This window comes from Polyodon spathula, chromosome 1 (assembly GCF_017654505.1).
Source record: "Polyodon spathula isolate WHYD16114869_AA chromosome 1, ASM1765450v1, whole genome shotgun sequence".
Classification (NCBI taxonomy): Eukaryota; Metazoa; Chordata; class Actinopteri; order Acipenseriformes; family Polyodontidae; genus Polyodon; species Polyodon spathula.
Window position 1 is genome coordinate 105,722,019 of NC_054534.1, and position 26,444 is coordinate 105,748,462.

General features: G+C 37.5%; 1 protein-coding gene across 4 annotated transcripts; it reads left to right on the forward strand.

The window, feature by feature from the left end:
• The first annotated feature begins 3,326 nt into the window (after window positions 1-3,326).
• Window positions 3,327-12,323, forward strand: LOC121318031. Of its 4 annotated transcripts, XM_041254676.1 has the most exons (9): window positions 3,327-3,469; window positions 4,565-4,873; window positions 5,003-5,248; window positions 5,828-5,941; window positions 6,033-6,134; window positions 6,452-6,562; window positions 9,368-9,448; window positions 10,391-10,501; window positions 11,869-12,323. In XM_041254676.1, the coding sequence occupies exons 1-9, from the start codon at window positions 3,355-3,357 to the stop codon at window positions 11,934-11,936; spliced, it is 1,257 nt and encodes a 418-aa protein (XP_041110610.1). In that variant the 5' UTR covers window positions 3,327-3,354; the 3' UTR covers window positions 11,937-12,323. The 4 variants fall into 4 exon arrangements, with proteins under 4 accessions (XP_041110610.1, XP_041111476.1, XP_041112257.1 ...); XM_041255542.1 differs by lacking the exon at window positions 10,391-10,501; XM_041256323.1 differs by lacking the exon at window positions 5,828-5,941.
• Window positions 12,324-26,444: the final 14,121 nt, after the last annotated feature.

The window sequence follows — 26,444 nt, forward strand, 5'->3', positions numbered from 1 at the left end:
GGAGGTGGATGAGTGGGGGAAAAGGGGAACAAAGAAAGAATTGGTTGACAAGAAATAAGAAAACACTGAAATTTAGCGGAATCAGACCAGAGTGTATACATGATGTGTTAAATGAGAGGAATAATAATAATAATAATAATAATAATAATAATAATAATAATAATAATAATAATAATAATAATAATGTTTTAATTATATAATGGAATGTGCATGGTGAGGAGTTTAAAAAACATATTTACTCCTTTCCGGAGAAACCAGATGTAATTTGTTTGCAAGAGACATGGTTTAAAAAATGTAATGGATTTTAGAATTCCTGAGTATTATTGATCATTTTCCAGTTGGTATTACCATGGGAGGAATGTATAGTGAGGCTAGAAGAGAAATAAGTGCTGTGTGGAATTTTAAGAAAGCAAATTGGGAGATATATACATTTAAATGTGAGGAGGTTATTGATGAAGCTCTAGTTTCATGTGATGTGAAAGTTCTTTTGTGAAAAGGTAACTGAAACAATTATCAATGTGGCAAATGAGGCAATCCCAATTAAGAAATCTAGGAATGGGGTGCGGAATCCTGTACCGTGGTGGAGCAAGGAGTGTGAGGATGCAGGTAAGGATAGGAATAGGGCACTGATTAAAGTTAAAAAATAGTCGAAATTTTGAAGATTTGATGGAATATAAAAAAAAGGCCATGGCACAGAGGATCATAAAAAGGGAAAAAAATAGTATTGTGATGAAATAAGTGATAAAATGTTGGTGGGAAATATGTGGAGAAAAGTTCAATGTATGAATAGGTTAAAAAGTGTCAGTAAAGAGATTTCAATACTGAAAGGGGAAAAGAATATATAGAGGATGATGAAAAGAGGAAGGCGTTCATGGAGGCTAGTAGCAGAGAAAATTGGGATGAGGATTTAAACAAAAAAGGATAGCATTTCTAAGGGAAAAATATATATTCTTGGAAATATGGAGGTAGACAATACTATGAATAAGAAGTTTATGTTAGGTGAACTTTAAAAGAGCTATAAGAGGGAGAAAGACCACAGTACCAGGAAAGGATAACATTTGTTATGTGATGATAGTAAAAATGTCAGAGCAGTGTTTGATGATATTATTATAATTATTTCATTTAGTATGGAAGACGGGTATTATCCCTAATAGTTGGAAGCATGCAGTAGTGCTTCCTATAGGTAAACCAGGAAAGCGTATATCAAATCCAAATTCATACAGGCCAATTTCTCTGACATTTCATTTTGGGAAGATAATGAAAAGAATGGTTAACTATAGGGCATTGCATTTCTTAGAAAAAATACGTCCGTTTTTTTCCCGCACATGTCCACATCTTTGGGCTTCTGATCTCTGTCAGGCAGATTTTCGAAAAATGAACGAGTGTCCGGGATTTTGCATGCTCGCCCCTTTGCTGCTACTGATGCGTGCAGAGCTGAAATTCACTGGGGCCAGTTTTCCCAGATTTGATCTTGCTTCTGTGACGTACTGGGTTATACTAAAAGAATCAGCGTTGATCCTGAGATCAGTTTGAGCCCAAAATCTGACCCTAACTCGATCTTGCTTCAGAGCAGAATCACATTCGGATCAGAGCTTGATCGAACGGATTTAACTGGAGGAACTACAGCGCCTCCTTCGTCGACTGACTGCAGTGAGTATACCGTGATAGGCAGAAAAGCCTCTTGGGGTTTATTGCGTTATAGCGCACTGCAATACTTTAGTTTTGCTTCAGATAAATGCACTGTGCAATATAAAATATAGTAAAATGAAACAGGATAAAACAGTCCTTCTTTTTTGTAAGCACTGAATACATTTGCATCACAGCCACCAAATAACAACAATCATAAAACACTTAGCGAGTAATATAACACACTGTAATATAACACACGTTGTTAAACGAGCCAAATATGAATGTGTCAAAACATGAAACTAATTTTAAAAAAGATCTGAATTCATGGATTTTTTTATCTTTCTGTTTTTTGTCTATCTCTAGAAAATAAATAAATACACATTATATAGGCTTATATATCGTATACATGTTATTTAACCTTGTATTGCCATGTAACACATGTAAGTCGACTTGGATAAAGGCGTCTGCTAAATAAATAAATAAACTGGAATTAGTTCATTCAGTTGCCCTACACAAATAAATCAAAGAGATTTGCATAACAAAATCACTACCGGTACGTATTGTGTTGACAAATTGTACTTTTACCAGCGGAGGTATGAGACCTTCCAATTTTCCTGTTAGAATGTGCTCTTTATTATCCCTGAACACTAAAGCGAGCGTGGCATGATGTAAATTTTAATAGGAGGTATGAGAATTCCCCTTTAAATATATTTCTGGAAACACTGAGGTTTAAACTGACTGTTACATACTGTATTGCACAGTTCTTTGCTTTTTTCACTGATGCAAAGCTTGTGGTCAGGAACAACTTGACTGTTGAGTCTCTGAAAGGGATCCTGCTCGTACAGCACAACTTCAGGCACACATCTTGCAAAGCCTTTTAGAGCTGCTTCAACCACTGCTGAGAGAGAAACGCCCTGCAGAGAAATATGCATGGGCACAAAAAGAAGTACAGTATGAAACAAATGTTTGGTGCACAGATTTGACAGTTATTTTGCAAATACTTTTTTGATTGCCAATCAATAAAGTACTGACTGTAAAAAGTTATGTGTATGTTTGATACAGGACATTATACTTCTTTTTAAAATAATTTTCAGATGTTCAAAGTATTTAGTATAAATTTAGTTTTTCCGTGTTACGAAAGCTTACTCCTAATTAAAAATTGGTCGCCCTGGGTAGTGTCCTCTTTGAGGATCTGTAATATTGTAAGCCTAGTTTATTATGTTCCAGCACTTGAGGTAACAAAATGTGTAAGTATTATAGATAACGTGTTTATTATGACGGCTGAACTAATAGGGATTATTTTGGCATTACAATGGATTAAGAGGTTAAGGTATTGGGCAGTCTTTTTTTCAGATTCATTATCAGGGCTACAGGCAATTAAAATGCAGGAAACGGGATAGAAAGGATTTAGTACATGATGCAGCCTGTATCGAGTGTCAGAATGTGTTTATTTAGGATTGGATGTGGTTTTTGTGCGGATTCCAGTGCATACATGAGTAGAGGGGAATGAGAGGGTGGATGGGTTAGCAAAAATAGCAGTGAAGAAAGTGGATGTGGTTATGGATGTTCATTATGGGTTAAGGGAGTATTATAAAATAACAGAAAACAATTACAGTGGATGAATGGCAGAATAGGTGGAATATGGGAAAATAAGGGGCGTAATTATGTTAAATAGTAGGTGGGGACAAATAATCTTCTGCGGAAGCTTCTGCATTTACCAAGAAGATGAGCAAGGAGGAGTCGTGTTATTTACTTGCACATAATCACATTATGGAACCGTATTTACCCTTGCGGCTGTGGAGTTTGTGTTTGATTTTGCTTGTAATCCAACAAGTGAGATGTGAGTAGTTCTTTTTCTTCACTTTTATTTCTTAACTTCCAATGGACTGATGTTAAAAAACATGTCATACCCTCGCTGAACTAAACAAGAAGTACTACAATAGGACTTGGCTATGTAGTGGTGAGTGAGCTGATTTAAAAAAAAAAAAAACCCTATCCTAACATGTAGTCTTCTAGAGTCGCTGTACATTATTTTGATTTGTTCATTAACTATATTACTAAACAAAAATACGATGCGTTTCCGTGCCTTAGTATTTCGTTTTTTCTCAGTCCTGTTCTGTCCTAGAAGGCGCACACTTCGCCTACGCATTTATTAAAAACCTATGCGTGAAATCAAACCGGAAGTTACACAATTATTATTATTATTATTATTATTACTACTAAAAATAATAAAGTATCTATGTAATAATGTATCGGGAAACAGAGACAAAGCAAGTACGTTTCACCTGTAGCAAAGCAGCAAACAAACAAAGAACATCTTTCTAACAACACACGTTTATTAAGCAGTTGGCTTCACTTACAGGTTTGCAAGCATGTTTCTTATTATTTTTCGTTTTCTCTGTTCTGTCCACAGCTGTGGGCAAATACAGAAAAATCTCAAACAATATATATATTGACACACTATGTTCCTCCTGCCTGCTTTTACATTCCAGTCAAACAATATACATCTCCGTGTACGGTGTATTATAAATGAAATAACAGTTGTGATCCCGTTTTTTACATCTGGTAAGGATCCTGGCAGCGGCATTCTGGACTAGCTGCAATTGTAGATGAAATAGGGTAAAAAGAAAATATGCTAAAAAAATGTAAGTCATATTTTATTACACCACTTTACAATGCGTACCTATGAATTATCATGGTTTCACTGTGCTTTACTATGCTTTGCTATGATTCACTATGGTAAACTTTTATAAGGGAACATAGTTCAGCTTAGATTACGTTGCAGTTAAAGTGAAGCCTATGGTTGTTTTTTTGTCATGTTTTTATTTTAATTTGGGGGGGGGGGGTGTTAAACCAATTTAAGTTTTGTGTAACATGTATTAATGAAAATTAATTTAAAATATGATGTCTATGGAAATGTTAAAATGCATTTCAGGTGAGGAAACCGCTAGCATACTGACTGTGTATGGGAGGCAAGGAGAGTCAGTGTCTGTCCCCGGCCCTGAGCTGAAGCAGGATTTCACAGTTGTGAACTGGGAATTGGAGGGCAAATCAGAGAATAAGTCTGCAGTGGATTATTTTATTGGAACCGAGCCTTCAGTTTATGGCTCATATGTAGGTCGTGTGAAAATGAATCTGGACAATGTGTCTTTTGTGCTTGAACATTTAAATAAAAGTGACGAAGGCACCTACATTGTGAAGGTTGACTTAAAATACAACAGGAGGATCAAAGTGAAAGTTATTGGTAAGTAATTGTTGCCCCAACAAGTGTCAGTACCTTTTAATGTTTCTACTGATTCAGTGAAAGGGGGCAGTCACTATTCCTGTAACAGTTACAATGACATTATTGTTCGTGCTTTGTTTTTTAATACAGACAGACTTTCAGTGCCTACCATCCTGAGCAGTGGCACAGACACACTCATCTGCAAAGCTCAAGAAGTCATCTCAAAGTATAGCTGGCAGAAAGAAGGGGCAGCAATTCCAGCTCGGATTTTACTTTTCTCTGAAAATGACACGCTGGTCATTTCTGGAGCCAGGGCTGATATTTGTGGGAGGTACACTTGTACAGTGGAAAACCAACTGAGTAGTAATCAAGGGCACTATTTCCATTTGAGATATGGTAAGAAATGACTTTTACTATGACTGTGTATCACCACAAGTGAGAATTTTTTCATTCTCAGTGGGTAATTTTTGTAATCTTTTTTCATTCTTTCTTGTCAACATCAGATGGATTTGGAACACTATTTTAAATGCTGTACAGTATGCACACGCACCCAGGCATACTTTTTTTATCTTCTTAGATTAAGAGGATATCGTGCATGTCATCTTGAAGCACTTGTGAAATTAAGAATGCAAAAAGAAACAAGGTTTATGTAATTATGATGACTCTCTGTAACGGGTTTCAGTGCTTTTTCCCCAATGATTACCATGTCCACTTATTATTATTATTATTATTATTATTATTATTATTATTATTATTATTATTATTATTATTATTATATTGTTATTGTTAATTGTTGGTCTAGACGTAGTTTCATATGACTCTTGCCTTTTACATTTTTGATTGTATGTATGTACTGTGTATATAAAAAATGTATTCTTCGGTCTTGTCCTCCTTCCTCTGAGGGTGATCTCTACAGCATTCAATACGTCATTCAATGAACCATATTGATCGAGCTCATTCACTTTCATTTTGAAGGAGAGATCTGGCATGAGAAGACCTCTCTTTATTTTGGAATAGTGGCTGTGCTGTTTGAAGTGCCGTGGCTCTTGACCATTTGCTTCTCCTGTATTAACTGGATCTGTAAAAGAGGTGTGTGTGTTGTCTTCACTCACATTACACACCCAACTGGGGAAATGATAGTCAACTTAAGCACTTATTAGATGTTCTTGTGTTATTGCAGGTTTCAGTCTGCCACATGTTTTCTTAAGCTTCAGTGACATATGTGGCAACATCTCCCTTGTGGTAGGATTGTTTGGATTTATCTTCAAGACATGTGGTGGTGGTAAGTATGTTCATAAACTAAGACAAGCTGGTATAGACACAACTGATACATAGATACACAGCTGATACACAACCGATACACAAATACCGATACACAGATACCTTTACACCGGTACTGATACAAAGATATCGTAATGCTGTAAATAGCAGCAGTATTCATGTATGCCGCTGTTTAGATTGACTGAATAGGCTATTTGTCTCTCTTAGTTTTCCAGTCATGCATTTCTATGAAGATCAGTAAGACAGGGCAGTGTCCTGCTTGTTTATAACTAAGGTGTTGCGATGTGTAAAACTGTATGACTTTGTGTCTCCTTGCAGAACACGTTGAAGTAGCAATGGCTGCGTTGGTTGTGTTATCTGCCATTCTCATTGTAAGGGTACTTTTGTGGTTTTGCCATAGAAAAAAGAAGAACCACCAGAAAAACGCGTGTAAGTTTTGCTTGTGTATTTTCAAACAGTGCTCACTGTATTCAATCAATGCAAATCACTTTGGCTGCAAAGTAGTAGTACTTTAGCTTATTTTGTAATTTTCATTGAAATGCCCTATGTTAGTTGTGTTAACTTTGTGTGTGTGTGTCTGCTATTTAATAAAGCTGATATGCTTTAAGCCTGGTATCTGCTATTACCTGCTGTGTTGCTGATAATATTTCATGTTTTATGCAACCTGCTTTCTTAGGCTGCACTTCATTCCTCCCACCACAAGGTGGTCATGTAGTCTGCTTAATTAAACCACTTACTGATTAATAATCTCCTGATTCCTTTAATCATCTCAATTAGTAATTCTATTAACGTGCATTGGCGCGTTGAATAGGTGGCAGCAGCAGCTCCGGACATTTATTTAGTCATGCATCGCTTTATTACTGATGCATCTTATTCAATATTATTTCTTAGAATGTGTAAATAAATAATTGAAATGTTTGTTTATTAGTAGGAACATGTAATTTGTCAACAAAATATTTAAAAAATAGCATCGATGCAGTAAAAAAAAAAAAAAAATATATATATATATATATTATTACAATATAATAGTAATAGTAATAAAAATAATAATGATGATGATGCAAGGTTGTTTGCAAGCAGCATATGAAGTGTCACTTAGTTTCATGAAAGAAAATGCCCCATGCATTAAATGTTGCTATTAAACTTAAGCATCTTCCGTTGGTTAACCCCGCCTTTTTTCATAGATTGATATTGTTCTGTAAAAACACTTCTTTCAGCATCTACAGAATCGGTAACAACTGACAAGTATATTTTAGCTTTTCGTGTTAAATTGGGGGATAATTATTCAGCTTTAATCCAAAATTCTTTCAAAGTCATTCTACTGCCGTTTTCGTTTGCATATGGTAGGTGTTTGTCCATTTCTGATTTACAATCAGTATCAAATTCTATAATGGGAGGGCTTCCAGATCCAAACTACACTTGTTGTGGGTCGAATATCCTCACAGCCATCAGAAAGTTATGAGATGGTTGAAAAAGCATTGATCCGGGTTGTAGTAATTAGTCAGTTTTTCAGAAACATTTGTTTATTGCAGTGTCCATGTGGTGTACCTCTTGTGCCTTTGCTCGGTATGTATTTATTAATTCTGCAACTTTATTATATGTTTGATTGACACTCACTTCACGGCTTTCAAACCACTGAATCAGATCCACCAGTCCCTTGGCAAGGGTCACAAGTAGAGAGAGTTGAGATTTTAAACTTTGCACATCTTTAAGCAATTTCTGGAGGTCCTTTAACACTACAGTGTTTGGTGAAATATGCATTTCCTTTTCCACAAAGCCTGCATAAAAAAGGATGTATTTAGAATGATATTCAGCAGCAGAATACCAAGTGCCCCAACGTGATATGCATGGCTCAGATGGCAACTTTATAGTACAGTAGCATAACTTTATAGTATAGTAACAATTTTAAAGTACAGCCTTCTTGTTGAATTGCTTCTGTCAGATGGTCTTTAAAACTTAATTTTCTGCTTGGGCAATGTTTATACAATTTATTTAATGGTTGCAACCAGCTTGTCTGCTTTCAGAAAATTATTTCCCCAGGTATTGCTGGCAAGGGCTATTATGTGGGCATTACAAGTCAAATGTACTGAATTTGGCAGTAAACCTCGGAGAATGTCATTACATGCCTTGATCATGTAACTGGCATTACTGGAGACAAATCTGGCCAATCTGGTCACATTATTAGAATTAACTTCAAATGCATTTAAACATTTCCCAACACTCTGTGCCACCGATGAGTAATTCACAGAGTGCAGATTAACTGTATCAGCTAATATTACTTTCAATTAGAAGATATTCGATAGTCCATGGAGAAACAACTTGTTTGTTCAAACAATTCTTGTCTTTTGCAATTGGCTAAATATTCCGTATCTCCATTTGACTAAGCAAGAGTGACTTGCGACATCTTTAACGAGGGTGAAATACGTACGACGTAGTCTTGGATTATACGTAATAGCAACCCTAATAGTTAAAAAGGTCCCCCTTTTTTCAGTTTCATCACTTTTACGTTTTTTGCTGGAGGACGCCGTCTCATAGCTGTCAATCCAATGCGTCCTTTCGTTTACAGTGTTTTTTCGGGAAGAATGTCGGACTACAAACAAGCTGCTTTCGAGTGCCAAAGATGACAACTGCAAGGCTAATGGTTCTATTATTAATACCCATCGGTGTACAGAACACCATGTGGATATTGTTGCGTGCGTTCGCTCAATGAAATGCTTTTTGATTGCAATGTCTTTGACTCCATGTTTTGGTCTCTTGATTTTTCTTTTAACCCACCAATTTATTCAATTACCATTTCTACTCATCATAATTAGCTTTTATTTTTCGAATTAGTCAAAGCGTAATGTGTTGATTTTTAATTGTTAATTGTGAATTCGATATATATATATATATATATATATATATATATATATATATATATATATATAAATGGAGTAGCTGCAGGGACATCTAGGGGATAGCAGTTGAATTACAATTTAAAAAAAAAAACAGGTCGCGTAAAACGCAGGACCCTACTCATGTATTATGCTACTATTATGTATTATGCACTTTTCACTGTATTTAATGTATTATGCTTTTTTTTTTATTGTATATCATGTATTAAGCATTTCTCTGTATTTTAAAGTTATGGATTTTCTTGTTGTTACTGCATCTTACAAAGCGCTTTTTGATGGTGGTCCACTATGAAAGGTGCTATATAAAATAAAGACTGATTGATTGTATTTACCTTCATAGGTCATGCTGCGTGGGACACTGGTAGCAGACTGGTTGTGTTGGTCGCTATCTCTGTGTTAACAGGACTTTGCTTGAAATACTGTAAGTATTGTAATTAATGTAGTCCTAGGGTTACATATGTTCCCTTGTTACTTTTCAGTTTTTTCCATGCTTAAACAATGACTTTGGTTAACCCTATTTGTATGGTGCTACGCCTACTAGTTCATTTATCAGAAGAGTTCAGGAAATGAATCATTATTCTAGGGAACTCAAACTTCTGATCAATTTAAATGTACAGCTCTGATTAGTATGACAGTAAAGAGCATTTATTCAACACTTATTTTATGGAAATGATAACAGACACACACACACACACACACACACACACACACACACACACACACACACACACACATATATTAGTCCTTAGAAATTCTGGCATATTATTGGTTAAAACACCTTATCACATAAATGGATCCGACTAGTCACCCTGTGACGCTGCTTTCAGTCAACAGTTTTTTTTTACAAACTCCCTGAAATGAAGTCTTCATGTGGACTGTAGTTCCTCTATTGACGGACACACCCACATCTTGCTGGACAGTTTTTGATGTTACAGAAAAGGAATTCAAAATATACAAAAAACAAATATGCTGCAAACACTAAAATCATGATAAAACTTTGCTTTCGGTAACTTTCAAAAATTCAAACAAATCTAACTCGACAATGTAAAAAAACTACGGCATTCACAAACTCAGCGGACTCCTCCGAACATTTCTTCTGTAACAGCTATATTTAAACCAAAATATATAAAATCATATTTAGTACACAACCTTGCCTCATATGCTTTCTTGACTAATTCAAACGAATATGCATAGCAGGCTCATAGTCGGAAACTAAAGGCCCCTCAGGATGAACTATAGTTACCTCCAAGGGACAATGGCCTCAGCCTGCGGCTATGGGCATTAAAGTCTCCTGTTGGTAACTATAGATCTGCCCTTGGGGGCCATAGTTTTTTTAATACATACATACATCTTTCCTTCTCAGATACACAATGTGGTGGAGGCCTCAGTTCGACAGATTACTTGACAAATTACATCCTCTCCCTTCTGGCACTTCTTCTCTGTGTGGCACTTCTTCTTCTCTGTGTTTACCTATGTAAGTCAACAAACTTTTTGACTATTTATTTATTGCATTTATATAGCGCTTTTTGTACAAAAGAATTGCAAAGCACAGTACAGTACATAGCAGAAGAAAAGAACAAACCACAATACATTTGTATAGCATGTCACACATACAACTGACAGTCAGACCATTTCAATAACAGTATACACATAAGAATACAAAAGCAGCAATTTTAAAGTTACATTAAAACCCACTAAGATAAGAAAGCCATTTGTTTTTCTCTTTAAGTCCAGTGTGTGTGTATATCAGTACCATATAATCTTGTAAATAGGTCTGTGGGCTTATGTCTCTCTTCTAAGAAAATGGAGCTACTCTTCACTTATAAGCCAAAGAATGTGTCACCTAGTATATACAAAAGTGGTAAGATGTGATGGTAACATTGGTAGAAGCTCACATTAAGCCTTGGGATTGGATTTCTTACCGATTTTCCCATACAAACCCTTCTCAGAGCATTGCATTAAATGGCATAGCAGGGGCTAGATACTAACTGTGAACTTCATAGCTGTGATATGGGAATCTTCTGTTTTTAACTAGTTAGCTCGTCATTGAAGTAAACTTACCTTGAATCTGTACATTCTCCCTCTCTTAACCAATGCTGGTTTTCTAATGGAACCAAAAACCATGTCCCATATGTGTGGAAAGAAGCTACACAGTGCAATACATACAACCTATATTAACTAGTGACATTAGAGGACAGGGTTGTGTGCCACTGTAATGGACTGTCACATCACCCCATTGATCTAAAAAACACATCCTCAAACTCTGACATTCAACTGAAGAGCTTGATCTTCAGTCAAGTGGATGAGTACACAAGTGCTGACGCCAGTACTATACATAAGCCTGGGGGGGAACCCATTACAAGATTAAAAGCTGTATACCTGCACCTGAATTGTAAAATGTAGGGTCACCAGTTGATCTCCTGTCCTGTGACACAAACTAAATATATGACAAGTCACTATATGGAGAGGCTTGCCTAGTCCTTATAGGCTAAAGGTAGAAATAAACTCTTAAGATCAGTAGAGCCAGCAGAGTTGAAAGATCATTCTTTTCCAGTGCTGTGTGTTTTTTATTTTTTATATGACTTATCAGCATGTTACACATTTGGTGTATATCAATTCAATTCAAGTATTGAGCTTAGTCAGTTTGTTATTTCAGTGAACTGTGAAGTTAGTGTTTGGTGCACTGGCTTTCCCAAATGTGTCACTTCTGCCTCTTGTACAAGTAGCTTGCATATACCTTGCTGTACTGTACCTGATCTCAAATAAGGAGTATAAAACATAAAATACATATGTCGATTTTAAATGAATTGCATACACCAACTGTATTTTGTCATGTTACAGGCAGGAAAAATAAAGCACGCCAAAGAGGAGACAAGACATTGCCACCTGAAGAAATCCAACTGAACTAAAGGTTATCAGTCACACAGTCTCCACTAGCTGTCACAGCCTGAATGAGTCATCTTAAAAGAACAGATTAATCCCCACGGTGTGAATGAAACTGAAGGAAAGGACTGATCATTCAAGCTGTCTGCTTGGCTAGTGCAACAAAGAATTAGGGGAACTGATCTCAGAGTTACAGGGTTATGGGTCGACAGGAGGGGAGGGTAGCCAGTGAGAAGGAATAAGGAATGCATTAAAAAAAAGTGGCACTTATTCTTTCACAGCGGGGTGGAATCAGTCGGGCAGAATACCAGAAGAAAATAAAACTAAGATGTAGCAGGGCGAAGAGCCCTGTACAGTTTATTTATTTATTTTTAGAATGGGGTTTCCCCCTCCGCCCTTGTGCAGTTTATTTTGTGTTTTACATGTTTTTGTTTATTTATTTTTAGAATGGGGTTTCCCCTGTGTGTATTATATATATATATACACACACACACACACACACAGTATATTGTAGCACTCTTCGCTACCCCGTGAGACCGCTGTTGCTGCCAGACTGAACTATTATGAGCTTTGTTGCTGTTGGATTGTGTATAAGTGTTCACACCATTAGAGCAGTGTAAAGGAGGGAGGTTGTAATTGTATATGGAGGGTAGGTAGGTCGTTTGGGGACCTTAGAGTAAAGTATGTATGAGTGTGGGTTTAGTGTGAGGAATAGCTGAGTGTTTAATTGGTTCACCCTGTGGAAACTGTTATCGAGATGCTCCATGGTGTATGGAAATGGTGAGTCAGTGTAATGCTATTTATTTATATTGCACACACACATCATATATAATGCATCGATCCCGGTTCCCGCAGGCAGGCGCCACACACAGGGCAATCCACACACAGGCGGAGGGCGGGCACGAACCTGAGACCTCTCGCACTGAAGCATAGCGCCGATACCGATGTACAAAAGAGCTCTTTTTCAAGGAGCGTATACGAGGCCCATGTCTTTGTATGTGATTACGTCACCTACTATATATATATATTTGTTACAGGTGCCCTCCTCAATAACGGTCAAATTGAAATTCCTGAACATGCTCCCGTGCGAAAGCCTTAGTTACCGAGGCATGTCACACATTGTCAGTGTAAGGGAATTCACCCCAGCATATATTGTAGGTTTTACGAAACCTTTTGTGGATAGAAACTGAAAACAGTATGAGCCTATTTGGGAGTATATTACTCAGCAGTACTTGTCCTGCCAGTTTTAAAATTGAAATTAGAGCCAAGAGCAGCGGCATTCCATCTATGTATGCAACACATGCATTGCAAGCAGTCGTGGAGCCGGGGGGTGGAGTGGTGTGTGCGGCGATAGCCCAACCGTAGCAAAGCAAATGCACTAGCCTCACCGTCAATGAGCAGCAACAACTACAGGGGCTCTTGCTAGAGTTCTGGTACATCTTTTCAACTGGCCGCCATCCGAGAGTGACCCTGCCGTCTTCTCCTGGCTAAGAGGGAGAACGCAGTACGAATGCTACAGGAGATGGTGGCCAGAGGAGTCGTTTAGCCCTCAAACAGTGCTTGAGCAGCCCCCACTCTTCTGGTCAGGAAGAAGGACTGCTTGTAACGGTTATGCGTGGACTACCATTGCCTCAACACCTCAACACCTCAACCCGTAAAGACTCCTACCTGCTTCCCTGGATAGACGAGGCCCTGGACAGCATCACCAGGTCTTCCCGGTTAAGCTCCTTGCACCTGAGGAGCAGGTATTGGCAAGTTGAACTGGACCCTGCCTCTTGAATGAACACAGCCTTCTCCATCGGGCAAGAGCTGTAGCAGATCACTGTCATGACTTTCCGACTGTGAACAAGGGGGCAGGTTAAGCCTATAAGGAGGGCTGCAATGCTGTTCAGTGGTGTTGTTTCTGACCACAGTAATAATATGCAGAACTGGGCTTCTTTTTATTGAGAGTAACTTCCTATAATCGGAAGTTTGTACATAATTTAGATCTTTTATTTAACACCATGTTATCAAAGAAATTACAAAATAATACTACAAACGTCTACCGGAAGTCATAGTTGTTAGATTTTGATATGTCACACCTTTAAATTTGTCAATTTTTCACTATGTGTATGGAAAACTACAAAGTAAAACTACAAAGTTTGTAATTCAAGATGTTAACATTATTCATCAGGTTTCATTCCACTTTATGAAGCAACATTAGGTAATTATATAGAGTGATGCAAAACATTTGGCCATAACTGTACAATACGAAAATAATAAAAAATGATTTTAAATTGAAACTAAATTATTCTAGCACATTTTCTTTTCTTTCTTAATTTTCTTTAATTTTAATTAATTCCTTCTGGCTCCCGGAAGTTATGCAGCCATAGGTTGTGTGTTTTTATAAGTATGACCTAACCACACCACACAGCACACACCGGTCTGTCCCGCTGAATAGTTTCCAAATGTTGGCATGCTCTGCGCGGCAAGGGATCAAATAGATACGCTCTTTCAGAATGCTCTTTTCTCATGGATTGCTCTATCAGACTCACAGTCAAAACTCACTCACTGGTGCAGTAGTACACTCTTTTATGCAGCACAACTCCGGCCACTCTTCACCCATTGGTTCGTTCGTAGTATGGTACCCCATTGGTTGTGCATGCACCCAGCTCCTCCTCTTACGGTCCTACAGATTTCCATCACACACACTAAGAGCAGCCTGACAGGCTGATCAAGAAACAGGGGGAAGAGAGAGAGAGAGAGAGAGAGAGAGAGAGAGAGAGAGAGAGAGAGAGAGAGAGCCTAAGACAGCAAAAGACACACACTCACTCGTACAGCTAGAGCATAACAGATACACATTATATATGATTGTGAACAACAAAGTCCCACTCCCTGCCACAGTGTATATGTAAGAGGTGTAAATCGACGCCAGTCATGATCTGATAGCTCCTGCATAGTAGCCTGAAGTACTCTGCATTGTGTTTCTTGTTCTTATAAGGAATTGAGCCACACAATGACCATGTTATCTGCAGCTTTATTCTGATGAGTAAAAGAGATAGAGGAAAAACATCAGCCCCTTCAAATACATCAGCGTACATCAGACTTTCGTACTTCAGGAACCGGGGGTGTTTTACAGAAAAAAAAGTGGGGGAAATCCCTTTGCTAATTAACAAAATGATATGCATTTTCTTTTCCTAATAATACTACAAACATTTATCTGTTTTTCTCATCGAGTTCAACAGCCTTCTTGCATACATCACCCTACATCTGCAATAAAAAAGAATTGTTTCCTTTCATTTAGAAATAATATAGCAGGAAATAAAATGGCACCATTGCAAATGTCAACAGTTGTCTTTTTCCTAATGTGATGTGGACTGAGGCCCAGACTGCTGACTTATTATTCTGAAGACTAAACAAACTTCAACAAGCTAAATGACAAGACTTCCTGTCAGAACATAGAAAATAAGTCCTCTAAAACTTTATTTCTCCTTGTTTGACCAAGTACTGTACTTACAAGCAACAACTATTTCTTTGTTTTTCTTCTTACTCTACAAACCCAGGAGGGCAGCAGCAGATATTTCTAATGATCTCACCAAAGCAGAATTAAACACAATTGAAATATTCCTGCCACTGATAAAGATGTTGACTAGCCCTTGCCACACTTTAGCACATAGGGAACTGGAAGGAGTTAACTGCTACAAGGCTTTTATTTACAGGCTTTAGGAATGCTGCACATTAAATGATAATGTTTATTAGTTAAGGGGTGCAAATATTTTCATGAATTTTTGTAGCTATCTAAAAATATACCTTTAACAGGATATTTATATACTAGTATGTGAGATTTATTTAGAGTTTTGAATCACTAAAGCCCCTTTCACACTGGCACTCCTACCTGTTCTGGCTACATGGGTCACAATCCCACGAAGTGTGAAACCACTGCCCGGGTCTCGAGACTAAATGCTTGGCAGCTGTTCATGAGCTGATGCAAAAACAAACAGCTATGTCTGCGTGAAGGCTTCAAGGAACGTTTCTGCTTATTCTGTTTAGCTATATTTCTGTTGTTTAAGACACACCACTAGCCAGATTGCAGCAGGGATGAAGAAACGTTTGCTCTAATCAACATTTCAGCCGACAGTTCAATCCAGAGAAGCTTGGATAGAAGCGTCTGTAACAAGCTGCTTCTGGGGCATTGATACAAGCATTGTGTACTTGAGTCTGTCACCCAGGTCAACCCTGCTTTATCAAAAGCAGTGTGAAATCACATAGCTGACCGGCATGACACTGGGTCCTGACCCGGATAGAGCATGCCAGTGTGAAAGGGATTTTAGACAGCTTGAATACACCTGTATAGTGTTCTTTTTCTCCTCCCCAGATTTTCAAAGCGGTACAGTTCAAACACGGGCATTAGTGCAGGACGGTATATAGAAATATCAATATATAACCAAAGTGGGATTACAAAATTCATCAAAATGCACCAACCAGCATATAACCCAATAAAAAGAGGGGGCGTTTTAGATTATTTCAAGTGGGAGCATCTCTCTCTCCGTTACACATACACAATCCATTTCACATGGTTCGCTGCAGCTGCCCTTGTAACGACTGGGTTTTACACTCCATTGAACTGCACAGAACTGCAGGACCGGGACGCAAACCTGCGACCATGCATTTAAAAGACGAACGCAACTAGAGTGCAAGCTCTCTAGTCGAGATGAAAGTACGTGTGTTATGCTGATGGTAGCATTATAAACCCATCAGCCACTAGGACGGGGATCATTATCCTCTGCGCTACACGTGTTTCTGCTTTATACCAGTGATTATTGCTGGTTATTTAGAATAAATAGAGTAAACATGTTAATGTGTGTAATTGTTTATATTACTGTTTAGTTTAACTCTAATTACTGCAGCATAACTAACTGTAATTGAACAAAACAGCTTTGCAATTGTGATTGCAGTTATAGTAAACAATTCTAAATAAATATAACTTACCACAGGTCTGATAGAGACTACATAAAAACAATAAAAAATAAACGTTTTTGCTAAATAAATATTTATTTTGCTAGCAAAATGTGAAGCTAACATGCACATGCATCCCCTTCCATTTAAGCGGGAAGGGGTGTGTGTCCGTGTGCATCTGATTCTGGTTGTGTTGTTTTGTCAATCATGGCAGAGATCCTCTGTTTACAAAACACTGTTTGTTATGTAAAATTTAAATTAAAAAACCTGCATCGTTTTGTGTTCCGAAGAGACCCGAAGGCCAAGGGGTGTAAAGATTCCACGGGACGCAAAACGGTACGTCATCAGAATGCGGTATGCCAACCACATCTTGACCCATGTAACAGAAACCGGTATATTGAAAGTGGTACGCTTTGCAGGATTTTGGTATACCTGCAATTAATTGCGATCTGATGTATGTTTTCCAATTGTCAAACAGAGATACATTTACCATTAATTATATATTTTTTTCGCAAACTTAAACTGGAAACAGACAATTAATTTCTCTAAAAAGAAAAAAAAAATTCACCGCATTGCAGAAGTAAAAAAAAAAAAAAAAAAAAAAATGTACAAGACCCAATGTATTGCATATTTATTGCATAAATAAGTGCATACTATTTGCCTACTGGTGGAAACATATGAGAAATGACATTAATAACGATGTAAAAGACTGGAAAATGCACAGCGTAGCCGATTTGAATGGGCGCTTCCCTGCTTTCTTAGCAGTTGTTTAAGCAATGTTTAGGCATGCCCGAACAAGCACAGTGCCTTACTTTTACCTCTGAAAATAACACTAGCTTTACTATACGGGACTTTTTCTGTGACCAAACCTGCGTGTTCGGCTGTCTTCATTCTCCTATATTCACACCCACACACATCGCCCTATCTATTATCACATTCCCTTGAACACAAAACACAATATATAACAAGTCCCGCGCTAATGAAGGGGCTGTATTATGTAAGCACAACATTACTACACTATAATAAGTTTATACTTACATCACATTGACAACATGTCTTCAGTTTATATTAAAATACAGCAAATGTTTTGGAATTTGTTAATTATTCTTTTTTAACCAGTAGCCTTCGGTGTCTTTCAAAAAAAAAAACAAAGACAGAATCGTGACAAAAGTCTTTCTTTTCGGGCAGGAAACCGAGCGACCAAAGAGTATATATAGGAAATAAGAAGCGCCGCACCGAGACTGAATGCATCCTCAGAAGTCTAGATGAGCTCTCAGCTTCCCAAATGTCACGTTAATCTTGAAAAGGAAACTGTTTATTTGATTGAATTTGCCATTTTGTCTTGCTTTCTTGAAGTATATTCATGGCTTTTAAACTCCGATGTTTTTTGCTTACGGCCATCCTTCTTGTAGGAGTAACTGGTAAGAATGTATTATTTTGGTACAGTGGACAAGTGCTGCACTCTGAACTTTTCCGACGTTTATGTTGCAATAATAACATTTATAAGCCATTGTGCTTCTACCGTATTTGCATATATACAGTATTTGCATTTCGTACAGTACTCGATCAGAACCTGCAGTTTTGAGGCATTTCGGAATGAGAAATCAGGAATGTGTTGATACTGGATTGATAGTATATTATACTGTGCTGTTCTTAGATTGATGTGCTAGCATTTCGATCGAGTTATGAGCGCGGGAATGGATAGGGAGAGCGAAATCGTGGCTGACGGTGCATGTTTTCGATATGACTGGATCTGCATAGTGTTAGCATGTGTGTTATGTTTAGTTAGTGAATATTTGATTAACATACCTTCTGTTATGTTGAGCAGGGTCGATTTGTTTTTAAAATGAAGTATTTCGCCACGCAAAGCACAACGAATCAGTCATCCCAGAATTCGTTTTCCTCATTTTATATTATAATTAGCCATTCCAGATTTTATATGGGCGAGGTGCTTATACAAATTAAAAGGGCTTTTAAATTTCATAGGAATTTTTCATGGGAAGTCGTGTTTGAATGAACTGTTTTGCTATAAGAGTTTATTGACAAATGCACAGAACTTATTATAATTGCTTCACTGATACGGCTTTGAAACTTAAACTGAAAGTCTCTCCAGCATATTTCAACATTTTTGCTGACTGCAAAGCAAGTATGTGCTACGTTTGTTATTATTATTATTATTATTATTATCATATAATAATAATATAATAAAATAATAATAATTAATAATATTATAAAGTCATTATAAATTTAATATATAACAAATTATAGTAAAGATTTTTGCCAAAATTACATTTTGCAGTAAGTTTCAGAAATGCCTACCAGTCTCAAACGAGGCTTTAAATGGATATAAAAATCAAACTTAAATGCAACTTAGTTTTTCTTCGATGTAGACAAACTAAAGCTGGAGCTGACTTGGCATGACAGTTTTTCATCTGAACATCTATAAGGCATATCTGCACGTGCATGACACGTGCACAATCAAAACAGTGAGTTGCTGTATTTTTTATTTGGCATAGTATGTTTGCAAAATTATTTCGGTTAATGCATAGTTAAAACTAATCCAGCGTGTGGATTAGTTAGTCCAATGGTCAGTAGTAATGAAAATCGCATTAGGGTAAGTGTGAACAAAGCCGTTTACAAGCAGTTGGCACTCTAAAAATGCCAGTGTGAAAACTATAGCCCTATAGAATACAAAGAAGCAACTGAACATCGGTTTAGCTGAAGTGTGGTGCTCATTTCTAAACACACACACACACACACACACACACACACACACACACACACACACACACACACACCCTGCCCTCATGTTCAGGCTACTGCAGAGTGAATTGCATGCATTAATTTCAACCATGAATGAAAAATTAAAAATACAAATACAAATCTCACCTACACTTATTGTACACACTTTGTGGGTGAGGACATAACCTTATTCGATGTTAAAACAGTCATGTAATTAATATTACAAAGACAAATATTGATTTAATCAAATCTCAGCAGGTTTCTCTAACACCTGCTTTACCCTGTTATATGTTAGAATTTCAGTTGAGGTGACACATTTTTTCTGGTCAAGATGAATTAGTGCATCCATGTTGGTTTATGTTACAATACCTTCTCGGAAAATCCAGTATGTTGCACTAAGGTCAAGCCTGTTAATCACATCAACATGAAGAGCAGCAGTAGGGTTCCATACAGTGTTTTAAATTTCAATTGTTTATTTTATCTGCAGTTCTTTGCGAAGAAGAGGATTTCACAAAAGTCATTCTCTATGGAGAGAGAGGGGCAAATATTCTCATACCAGGTCTGGAGTCTTCTGGTAAAGTGACCGAGTGGCAAGTCCAAAAAGACCCGGGCAAGAGTTTCGAATCAATCCTAATTTATTTTGCTCAGACGTCAGAGCCAAGCATTTATGCTGAGTATGATAAAGGCCGCATTGAATTTTTTCCTGAAAATGCCTCCTTCCTTTTGCGGAACCTTCACAAAAGCGACGAAGGCTTGTATAGGATTACACAAGATCAAAAGATAAAGGACAGCAGGCTATACAAACTCTGTGTGATGGGTAAGCTTCCACCTAGTCTACCATAGCTGCTTGTCACAAGCTGTAGTCTTAAGGTTGGCTTTGCAAATGTAGGAGTAGACTTGTGCTTTCTGCTGTCTTTTTGTAGAGCCCAGGCCTTTGTTCGTGGCAAATAAATTCAAAACAAAATAAAATCTCCACTAGTTTGTAAGTTAATCAGTTAAATAATTCATCTGTGTCTTTTTTTTTTTTTACAACACTATATTTCAGCCTACGGTGCACCCTACTTTCTTAGTATCATTTTGTTTGCTTTACCCAGGCCTTACGTTGTCCACTAGGCCCCATGTCTGTTTTAGCAATTAAAACTAATTTTGGGCTACCTAACGTTAGACGAGGTAGCCTAAGAGAACTGCTAATGAAACCTGCCATTGGGGAGCCAAGGCAAACCACGCACTACAGTTCCCTCATTATAGTACAGTGTGACAACAGTTTTGTTTGTCATTTTTACAGAAAAGCTTGTGATCTCAAGAAAGGATGCAGTGGAGAATTGCAGCATCACATTGTCCTGCAATGTAACTGCAGAAGGTCCGTGCAGGTGGCTGAAGGATGGGGGAAACATCTCTCATGGTATCTTTCATCTCAGTAACAATCAGGAAATCACTCTGGATGGAACCCAAACTGACATCCGGGGCACCTACACCTGCACCTGCAGATATCAATCTGTCGATTATCTTCTGCAGTCTGGTCAGTGTCGGTCAAGAATACAATCCCTTTTGCTCGCTGGTACTGTAATGGACCATTTACTAATGCATAGTCTATTCCTTGACGAGGGAATATGTGTTTCTGGTTGTGGATAGTTGATGACAGAGAGCGGTGAGCAGCTCGCTGTTCTTGTCATACTGGTGCACCCTCCGGAATTATTAAACACTTAAAGGCATGTCGTGATTCTAGGTGTGAGGCTACAGTGTCCCTTCTGGAGGGCTGATGGTCCATCACCCAGCCTTGGTTGACTGATAGCGTAATTGTCTCACCTCAATTGAGACCAGCTCTCGGAGGGCGAGATCTTAGGTTTACTACTGTACAAAAATGGATCAGCCATATCAAGATGTAGCAATCTGCATTATCGACTTTCTTTAAAATAATAAACCAATTCATGAAATGTCTTTATTGTCTAGAACTAACTTTACATTCTTTTCATTTCGGTTTTCTTTTTTGTAATGCATTTTTAAAATAATTTTACAAATAAGCATGCGTTTATAGATAACTTTGATGAGTAAATGCATAGTATGCTATGTGATGAGATAAATGTGATAAACTGCAAAATTGCCTAATAAAGGGTTTAGCAGTTTAATATCTTTTGGGGTGAAATCTAGATTCAACAAAAATATTTAAGAAATTGAGCTGAGTGGGCAAAACCTTAAATATAGTCCTGTTTTAGTTCATGCTGTGGTAAATGTGGTTTCTATTAATGTGTTTTGCAGTGAGAGTTAAAATGTACAGTAATTGTGATATTTATACACTTATACATCTGTAGAGACAAGGGGACAGACACCTCATATCATCCTCAAATTCTGATGCACTCAGAAATGAAAGAATGTCGTTTCTGTTTTCATGTGTGTAAAATTGAGACACACAAGTGGATGTGCATTTACTATATAGCCTACCTTTCACTGGATACAAATAAAGTAGTGATAGTAATTTTTAGTTCCAGGCTCCCACTGCATCTGTTTATATACCCACCACTGTTTAATAATAACATCATTGGCATCTAATATTTGCACTAGTTACAAGTTTGCAAGTGAAATGTTCTTTTCATAAAATCTTTATCACTTACTTGAAGTGTTGCGCCAAAAAAGCTGGAAAAATCCCTATTTGATTTGGAAAAATGGAAGTAAAGATGTTGTGTCTAATAGTGTTCATTTCTCTTTTTGTCTTCAGTTCCAGATGAGAAATGCAATGTTCGGGAACGTCTGAGAACGGCAATCCTTCTAGCATTTGACGTTGTTGTAATCATTGCTCTTTTCATGTGTTTCCTTTGGAAAGGTAAGTTTTAACTTCCCATGGAACCATACATTGCTTCTCACACATTGTTATTCAACTAAAACACTATGTTACAGGCCTGAACCATGCATCAAATGACATGCCATTTATTAAACAAAGCAATGGTTCTGCTAGGGAACTCACTTTAACCTTAGATTAGCCATATTTTCGCCTGCTTTGTACTTTTTTTTTCTTATGTATAACATCTTACTTGAGTGTGGTACAAACAACTGTTATATTAAAATGTTTACCAAACAAGTACTATAACAACTGAGCTGCTGTCTCCTTGCAGCTGAATGCATGGGCTCTGTAGTTTTTTGATAGGAACATGCGATCCTGGGCCAAGTGCAAAGACTTAAAACTCAAATGATATCAAATGTAATGTTACTGTTCAGTGAATTCAAATAAATACTATGTTAGAGTTCTTTGAATAAATTTAGTGTTACAGTTACTTCCTGTAATCTTGCTTTTCAGGCCGAAGACGTCAAACGGCCTTGACAAATGATGCTGGAACTCCAGCAGTAATATAAAAGGAAATACAAGTCAAGAAGACCCACACTATTGATAGTGTAATAAGATCTGTAAAACTGTTATAAAAGTGTACCACAGTACATATGTACTGTACCATAACTGAGACATTCAGCTGGTATGCATTACACTGCAGTCGTCACCATCTGGTACTTAACGCCAAATGTTTTCTCTTCCTCTTTTTCTAAGTTGACATCTCTCCTCGGGAACTTTATACATTTTGTTTGTCATAATGTCAACCACACTTTCAGAATAAAACACAGCTATTCTTTCTACTTCAAAGGATGTATGCTGTAGCCATGTGGTTAAATAAATCCCCTATTCTAGGTACAAAAGCCTGACGGTTCTTTGCACAAATAATAATGTGAATGTAAGTCAAGAAATAATAAATGTCTGATTAATATCGGTTTCTCTCCTTATCACAATATGCATCAACATTAGCACTAAAGCAACAAAGTTCATTGTAACATTGAGCCAGAAAAAGAGTGTTATTAAATAAGAATCAGCTATGTTGTAAAATTTCCATAAAATAAAACTTGGACAGAAAATGAGATTGTGAGATTCACTTTTGACTTATTCAGCCCACAATGAGATCTCAGTACAGTATTTCAAAATTGTTCTGTTTTCAAAGGAGAAATTGCCTTGTTAATCCTACACAATGAAATGTTAATTAATTCAAAGCCTTTTTAAATCTGTTATAAGGATTTATTTTGAATGCAGCTGAGTTTAACTGTGTCCCCACAAGTGCATGCAGTTAAATGGGTGAAGGAGGAAATCAGCCAAAGGATGTGGTATGAAACTCATCAAGCTATGACAATCCCCTGCAAATCAAACTGTATATTATTCATAAATATTTTACATTCTTACTGAAATTGTTAGTCTTCAAAAATATATTCCAACGTGGCACCGTCCTGGGCAAAACATTAGAGATGTACTTGCATATATATATATATATATATATATATATATATATATATATATATATATATATATATATATATATATATATATATGTATACCTACTTCCATGGATGAAGGCTATATTTGCATCTAGGACATTATGGCTAATACACCGATTTAATTAGGTTAAATTGTTTGATAGGTTTTATACTTATATCCAATGGTTATTTATCAGATTACCAATAAATTTTAAACGTTGTACAATTAGTCACTGGCATTTATGTCATCTCCGTAAGTTGTACTTACATTCGAATGTAAGTTTTCCTGGACGATTCAAGACGTATTAATAATAATAATAATAATAATAATAATAATAATAATAATAATAATAATAATAATAATAATTAGCAACTCTTACTGGTTTACTTTTAAACATTAGGCTACATTTACTCTAACTTTCAGTATAAACAATGTTATTTAACATTTCTAATTACTCCTTCTTCTACCTCTTGCTTAAACGTTTAAATATAACCTAGAAATGTTACAGTTCTTTGTTCTTGACTTCTTTATTTTATTTGTGTGTACCGGGCAGTGTTGTGTGATACACTGCTGTTACAGATCCTGCCCTGTGTCGGTGAGATGAAATGACGTTAAAAGCTCTAAAGCCTTTTTGCATTGTGGTTTACCATCCATTCACATAGGGGCATGCGTACTTCGAGGGGGAAAGAAAAGAAGCTGACGCCCTGCTGGTTGTATCCTGTCTTCACTCTACTTTCGTCATCAGTGAAGTTGCACAAGCGTCCTTCAGACATTATTTCTGACACCTGTAATAGAAAACAATTAGGGACGGCACGGTGTCGCGGTGGTTAGCGCTGCTGCCTTACAGCTCCGCGGTCCTGGGTGTGATTCTTGCTTCAAGGGTCTGTCTGAGTGGAGTTTGCATGTTCTCTCCGTGTTCGGTAGGTTTTCTCCGGGTACTCTGGTTTCCTCCCACAGTCCAAAGACATGGTGAATTACCCTTTCTAAACTGCCCGTTAGCTCCCCTGCGATGGCCTGTCGCCCTATGCAGGGTATAGTCCTGCCTGTGTCTGCCAGGTTGGCTTCGACTCACCGTGACCGATAGATGGATGAAAAACAATTAGGTTTAGCCCGTAGTCGCTACACATCTTAAAATGTAAACTACATAACAAAAAATACATTCGGCCAGCACTGTATATATTAAACGTATTGTAGCGATCTCGAATATCAGTGCTATGCTTTCATGCGAGAGGTCCTGAGTTTGCGACCGCCCTCCGCCACTGTGGATTGCCTCGCCCAGCGTTAAACCGAGATCGCTAGAATATCATCAGTACTTAATATAAAACATATATAGAAATGCATTGTACTTTTTTAGATGGAGTTTTTACACCGAAAAAAAAGGTTACCGGAATAGTCCCCTTGTCCTCTCAGTCCGGAACACGAACTCAGCATTTGAGAGGATTAAAGGACGGATTTGGAGGCTTGCTCAGGAGCGTTTACACTAGCAAAAAGGGACCGGAATCCGTCCTCTTATCTTCTCGATCCGGAATGTTTGTGACAGTGTAAACGCGACGAGCTTTCAATACAGGGGACAAAATACGCTCAGCCAATGAAATGTCAAGGGTTGTAAATAAGCTGCTACCTCATCTTTAACAAAACATTCGTCAGATGTATTCTCCCATAACTAAAACATTGAATCAAATATAGATAGGAAACTGCTGTTTCTGCTAGTTCTCAGAGAAATTGAACGGTTTTGTTATGTTACAGTGTCTGTGGGATTTTTCTTCTTTGCCACGCTTTATAATTGCAACACGCAGCAATACAATGTAGCAATCATGCATGAATACCACTGCTGAAAATTGCAACTTTGTAACTCTGTACCAAACCAGACTTAAAATAAACGATATACCTGCATTCGTTTTACAGTCTGCTCGCTCTGCTTTGAAATATGTATGCTTAAAAACCCAATTAAAAAAATAAAAGTTAAATGAAGGACTGGGACGACTATTAGTATCAGAAGTATTATAACGATCTCACTTCCCGCCTCACACGGGGAAAGGCAATCCACACACGGGCGGAGGGCGGGCGCGAACCCAGGTACCTCTTGTACTAGAACATGGCGCCGATACCGCTGTACAAAATAGCCGGCTTATGTCTTTGCGTGTGATTACGTCACCTACCAGCCCAGGCTAGCAGTCTCACAGGGCAAAAAGAATCGATCCGCACCAGGGTCAATTGCCCAACGAGCCGAGACCACATATTTTGTCGATATTGGATCGTTTGCCTCTAAGGCCCCATTCACATATGAGCGATTGAACGCTCGCTTGAGGTGTGTGGGGGTAGGCGGTTCGCACCCAGCCTCTACATTGTTACAACAGTCCTTACTTCATACTGCACTGTAACACTGTAAACTATGTTGGATAAAGGCGTCTGTTGATTTATTATATATTATTATTATTATTATTATTATTACTAAGCAATAACAACAACAACAACAATAATAATAGACACTTAATCTGCATTATATTCCACAATAATACTGAAGTTTTGCGAGAGATATCGAAACAGTGACACTATAGGGGAGATCGGGGTTGGT